The sequence below is a fragment of the Varanus komodoensis genome, unplaced genomic scaffold, assembly GCF_004798865.1.
Source record: "Varanus komodoensis strain SLA01 unplaced genomic scaffold, ASM479886v1 scaffold5, whole genome shotgun sequence".
In the NCBI taxonomy this organism is placed as follows: domain Eukaryota; kingdom Metazoa; phylum Chordata; class Lepidosauria; order Squamata; family Varanidae; genus Varanus; species Varanus komodoensis.
The window spans coordinates 28,692,481-28,699,237 of NW_025336087.1; the positions used below are offsets into that span (position 1 = coordinate 28,692,481).

General features: G+C 39.3%; 1 protein-coding gene across 1 annotated transcript in view; it reads left to right on the forward strand.

The window, feature by feature from the left end:
- Positions 1-6,396, forward strand: part of MAN2A1 (mannosidase alpha class 2A member 1) — a 74,382-nt gene extending 67,986 nt beyond the window's left edge. Inside the window, exon 22 of the mRNA XM_044445734.1 lies at positions 4,016-6,396. Coding sequence (XP_044301669.1) covers positions 4,016-4,168 — 153 coding nt within the window. The 3' untranslated portion in view covers positions 4,169-6,396. The remainder of the gene's footprint in view (positions 1-4,015) is intronic.
- Positions 6,397-6,757: the final 361 nt, after the last annotated feature.

Sequence of the window (6,757 nt, forward strand, 5' to 3'; positions counted from 1 at the left end):
TCGGGGCGGCTTACAACATCAAATAAAATACAAAATACATTAAAACAATAACAATTAAAATATATACAGTAAAATAAAATAAGCCACCCTGGCCAAATAAAATTCAATAATATTAACATTTAAAATGCCGCTTAAATAAAAAGGTCTTCGCCTGGTGCCGAAAAACAAATAACGACGGCGCCAGGCGGACCTCTCTGGGGAGCACATTCCATAACTTAGGCGCCACCACTGAGAAAGCCCTCCTCCGAGTAGCCACCCTCCTAATTTCCTTCACTGAGGGCTCCCGGAGGAGGGCCTCTCCCGCTGATCTCAGGGGGCGGCTGGGCATATATGGACGTAAGCGCTCCTTCAGGTAACCAGGACCCAAGCCGTTTAGGGCTTTATAGGTCATTACCAACACCTTGAATTGGGCCTGGACTTCAATGGGAAGCCAGTGAAGCTGACGGAGAACTGGAGTCATGTGAGCATAACGTCCAGTTCCCGTCAGCAGCCTGGCAGCTCTATTTTGAACCAATTGAAGTATCCGGACCGTCTTCAAGGGTAGCCCCACGTAGAGCGCGTTACAGAAGTCAAGACGGGAAGTCACCAGTGCATGAGTCACTGTTGCGAGGCTGTCGTACTCCAGATAGGGGCGCAGCTGATGAATCAGCCGAAGCTGGAGGAAAGCGCTCCTCGCCGCTGCTGTTACCTGAGCTTCGAGTGAAAGCTCCGGGTCGAGGAGCACTCCCAAGCTGCGGACCTTATCCCTAGGAGGGAGTGCAACCCTGTTCAGGACAAGGTTCAATTCACCTTCTCCGAAGCCGGAACCGCCTACCAACAGGACCTCCGTCTTGTCTGGATATTCTTGCTACTACAACATGAAATGTGATACCTTTAGCTTTAATATCAAAAATCTGAGTAAAGCTGAGAAAGATCACTCAGAGAAGCATACTGACAAAAGGAAACTTTAATAACATTCCTGAGGAATTTAAAATCCATATAAAGAATAGATTTTCTTTAATGAACTCAACTGAGCATTATCCAGAAAGACTGTGGACTGAAACCAGAGACATGATTAGAGAAGAATGAAAAAAAAAAAAAATCTTGTAGGCCTAGGTGGAAGACAGAAGAAGCACTCGTAGTTGCTAAGGACAGGTGAGAAGCAAAAGGTGGCAGAAATAGGGTCAAATCCTGAATGCAACTTTTCAGGCCACTATCACATAGAGACAAAAGGCACTATTACAAATGGCCAGTGCAAAGAAATAGAAGAAAACAACATTGGGGTGGAGTAGGACTCTGCCAGGAGATCCATGAAGTCAAAGGGAAATTCAGACCTAGACTAGGAATACTGAAAACCAACAAGGGATCATACTTTCAAATTATTCTGAAGCAGGAATGTGTGGAAGAACAACAGTGAAAGCATGACACTGCTCAGAAGAGAAATCGTATGAGGGAGAACCTGCAGTATTAGAAATAAGAGTGAAAGTAGTTCTGAAACAACATAGGAATGAGGTACACGGAGTAGAAAGGGTACCAGTTGAACTGTTTCAAGCTGCAGTCTAAATTGGTCCAAGTCCTGACAAGTATGCCAACAAATATGGAAAACACAGATTGGAAACCTGCAATATACATTGCAGCCCCCACAAAATGAGATACTAAGGAATGCAGCAACTCTAGGACTATTACATTTCCCATGTAAGCAAAGTGATACTGTGAAGGTGTAGCAACAAAGGATTTTTGCTATATGGAGTGAAAGGTTTTTGACATTCAGGCTGGTTTCTGAAAAGAAAAAGGCACTCAAGATCTTATTTCAAATCTTCATTGACCAATGGAGTGCACCAAAGAATAAGATGATCTACACAATCTATGGATGAATCTGAACAAAATGAATGTGCCCCAGCTCTTGATTGTCCTTATGTACTGTGGACAAGAACCTACTGTTAGGACTATTAGAATATGAAGAAACAGAATTATTTCCTGTAGGCAGAGAAATCAGACAAAGGTGTATTTTATCTTAGGATTGGGAGGAACCCTAGTGGAATCCATCCCTCTAGTATTTGTGGACTTTCTCTTGTGCTTGGCCTGGTCTTGCCAACTTAGCCAAGCCATGAATACTTGCAGAATGAATGTTGCAGAATTGGCAACTTTTTCTGCATCAGGTGTGTCTGGTGCATCAGCACAAACAGCTCTGTTCATTTTCAGGTGGTGTGGGAGAGGGGTGCTGCTAGTGGTTGCATGGGGCTCTGCATGACCAACATTCTCCTGCAGCAGGTGCAGTAGCCCAAATGACCGCTACACATGGCACAGAAGAGGAATGCTGCTAGTGCTCATGTGGGGCTCTCAGGGAATGGAGCCACTACCAGTGTCCCTCTTCCATGTCATGTGTAGCAGCTGTCTGGGCTGTTCCAAGTGCCGTGGAAGCGGGATGCTGCTGGAGCAGCACATGAGCCTTGATTCCGGGCAAATACCCTGTGAATACATGGCTCCCTCACTGGGAACTTGGACTCGGGGTGCTGTAAGGCAGGTCAGAATCTGGGAAGCCCAAGCCCAGGGAAACCAACAGATTCTTACCCCCGAAGAGATTCCTCACATATCACTGTTTCATCTCCACATCTGTTCATTCTCTATGTGGAACATAAGGGAAGTTGGATTAGGATCAGAGGAAGAAGTCAAAATTGGTAGAAGATCCATCAATAATTTACTGGCAGAAAGCAGCAAAGATTTAAATTGACTCCTGATGAAAGAAGACAGTGCAAAAGTACTGAATATTAAAAAGCAAAATCATGACTGCAGAAGAATTACACAACTTTCGTGTCAACAGCAAAGAAACTGACATAATGAAACTGACTTTCATCAATTCAGTGGGGGTCTGTAACCAAGAAATTCAAAGACTGAGCCTGAGAAGGATAGCTCAGTCTAGCAAAGATCAAGTTTCATTGGACACTAAGGCCAAGATTACCCATGCTATTATATTCCTGATTTCTATGTATACAAAAACTGGAAAGTGAAGAAAGCTGACGGGAAGAAAATTGATGCATTTGAAACATAGCACTGGAGGAGAACTTGGAATATCCTGGACCAGTTGAAAGATGAGTAACTGTGTTCTAGATCAAATCAAGCCAGAATGTTTCCTGGAAGCAAAACTGAAAACACTGAAGCTGTCATACTTGAGACACATCACTGGAGAAGACAAAGTCAATGGCAGAAACAGAAAAGGAAGAGCAACTATGAGAATGATTAATTCCATAAAGGAAGCCACAGCCTTGAGTTTACAAGAGCTGGACAGCACTGTAAAGGATAGAACATTTGGGAGAGCGTTCATCCACAGGATCTCCATCAATCAGCATATAACAAAACAACAAAGCAAAGGAAGTGGTGCAGGTGTTGGTCCATAATCCACTTTCCAATGTCAAAATCCACTTTCAGGCAGTACATTTATTTGGACCTGGCAAAATGACATAAAATAGTGAGCAAGCATTCACATTTACTTTCATGTTTTTCACAGTGTTAATGCAAACCTTGTTTTTATTATTTGTTCATTTAGAAAACTCACTGTGACATAGATTGAAGGTTTATAACAATATTTGATACCTTTGACTCATTGCTATGCTCTCTCGCTCTCTCTCTCGCTCTCTCTGTGGGTATGGGTGTAGACATGATCGCTGACGTGGCCTCATATGGCATGTCAATGAACACCCATAAGTTGCACTCAGTTTGGCACATATTTTATGGTTTAGCTTATGCACTGTAGTCATACAAGACTCTGAACTGGGTTATTTACTCTCTTCACACTGTGTAAATCGAGTGTGCCAGAGAATGCATCCTGCACTGTCCCACAGTTTCCAGCAAAGATGAGTAGTGCTCGGCAAGCTATCCACCACTTTCAGTCTTCTCAGGGAAGAATCCCTGATGCTGAAGAACAGCAGGATTCCCCATAATTCAGTTTGCAAGACTTGTGTTAGAACAGCTTCATGAAAGAGTGAAATATCAGATTGTATGTGAGAAGTAATTATCTTGTCTTTTTATCATTTTTCAGCTAAAGGTGCATAAACTCTTTAACAAGTTTCATGTGGAAAGTCTTATACCTACATCCTTATCTTTGATGCATTCACCTCCAGATGCCAGAAATATAAGTGAGATCAATATGAGTCCTATGGAAATAAATACATACAGAATTCATTTGAGATGAAACCTGGAATTTGAACTCCAACTTTTTGTCTTCTCAAAGACTGGTGTGCAATAAAAAGCACATTCTTATTCCAACTTTTGGATACTGTGACAATAACATTCATTCTCAAATTTATTTGATCTCCAAGACCATAAAAAGCCATGATGCAAGCAACTTTCTTATTTTCTAATAAAATGCCAACATCAGTATAAGTAACTACAAGACGGGGAGAAACAAAGGGTATCACTTCTCATCAACAAAGTGAATCTCAGGTTTAAATGTTACTTTATGGTTTCTCAGTTTATGGGTTTGTGTTTGAAAGGGAGGGAACATTGATTCTAAATTGGTTTTCTGAACTGTAGGTGGTTCTTAAGTAACTGTATATTGTTAAAATCCCAAATACAATTGGAATTAAACCTGAATATGCTCTGGCAAAGCTATTGTCCAAATACTTAGAAAGACTTCTATGGATGATGGTTTCAATTTGTTCCACATGGAGCCTGCATTTATCCCACTCTAGAGGTAGAGTGAAATCCAAGAGCCTTTGAGAAGTGTGGAAGATTTTAATCATTCTGTCCTGTCATCTTGAACTGCAGAACTTAATTCTATAATTCTAGATTCAAAAGATCAAAACCTACCGTTTTGTTACTTGACACATTGGGATATGTGCAATTGTTCCATCATATAAAGTAATGAAAGTCAAGTCTATAATTTCAAGAATACAAGATTTTTTACAGAATATTTGGATACTAATGCTCTCTGAAATGTTTTTTCTATTTCAATATAACCATATCAAAATAAATGTGCCTTATTTTTTTGATACGTCTTGTTACTCTTTTGGTGTTCATGCAATGTTGCTGGGGAATGGGGTAGAGAATTAATACATGAAAACATATCTTTTATTTGACATTGATGGTGACACTCAATGATGGTGACACTCCTGCACCAAATTTGTGCTGATGATTGAATGCTATTGACGATTTGAATGTAGTAAAATTGTGTCATAGAACAGTGGAAGAATAAAGAATACTGTAAACGTCATCTGCTGTTGGTGAAACGGCAACGTACACAGCAGTTTAAAGGGACACAAAAGCTGCCTTGCCACATGTATTGTAGCAAACAGTGCATTGAGAATCATGTGCCTATATTTTTAAAATGCTGCTGTATTAATTCAGCGTCCATGCTCATGTTGCAGGTATTTGTTAACGAGTAGCTTCTTCAAAAAATACCTATTTCTGCATCAAGTATTTCACATGAAGTTCTTAAAGCCATGTGGGTTTAAAAGGACCACTTTGCTAAACAAAACTACTGTTTACAATTCAAACCAGTTCAGGCTGCAATCCTGTACATACTTAACCAAGAGTAAGTTCTATTGAATCCAGTGGGATTTGCTTCTGCATGGAGGTGCATAGGATTGCACTGTAAATTGCAGTCCATTGTGATTCCTTTAACCCTGAGCTCTTTTATTTTTTTATTTTTGCTTTACTGATAGAAAGGTTATTTGCTTTAAAAGTGATAAACATTTTAATACGTGGAAAATGGCTTTTATGTTCATACATTTTTGTACCTTATTAATATGACCAGTGCCATGTTTTTACTAAGTGTATTTAGCCACACTTCCAGTTTTAAAGATGGTATCTTTATAATTTTACAAATTTGGAGGCTCTCTCAATCGTTTCCCTACTTCAGTTTTTGTATAGAACAATTAAATATGACTTGTTGCAAAATGGGTAATATATAGGTGGGAGAAGATAAATGAATAATTTTATGCAATAAATATCCTATTTTCAACACCGTTCCTTTAGATGAAAATTTTAAATACTAGCAGAATGTTCCCATAACTACTGTTTTTAGTTTTACACTGTCTATAGTATGATAATGCTTTACTAAAACCTGATTATTTTCTGCAAAAAAAAAAAAGTATTCGAAATCTTAAATTCTGGAAAAATGTATGCAATAAATCATAGGGTATTTGTAGAACATGCTTACAAAAGGTATTTCATGTGGCTATACCTGCAGCCCCATCTTAAACATGTTTACTCAGAAGTTGTTTTGAACAGTGGGGATTAATCTTCCTAGTGTGCCAATTTAGTATTGCAGCATCTATAATATATGTCAGCAGCTCTACAATCATGTCTGAATGTTCCTTTACCAGCAGATTTTTGCTTTAATTTAAAATAATTGGAAGGTATTTTGCAGGAAAAATGCCTTTTCAGGCAATGGTAATTTAATAAATGGAATTGTCAAAATTGCTGTCCAATTCTTTTCCTAAGTTAATTCGGGATGTTTAGTTTTTATTTGCTATGATTGCTTCTCAATACTTACAGTCCTTAGATTCTGATGGTTTTGTTTTCAAAGCTATATGGGGTTGGAAGGGCTTCTTTCTTCGGTAGAACACTGGTGATTTGATGATTTCCCTCCCCTTGAAAAAGGAGAACAATTGGGAAAAATAGCCTTCCTTTCTTTATGCCAGTAGAATTCTTCCCATGGGATGCAACCACCAGCAGAAGAAAACTCTGTTTCTGTCACTAAATATTTTAAGACCAATTAATAATCCCTAAAAACAAATAATTTAAGCAAGCATGCACAGCATAGTGTGCTGCTGAAAAC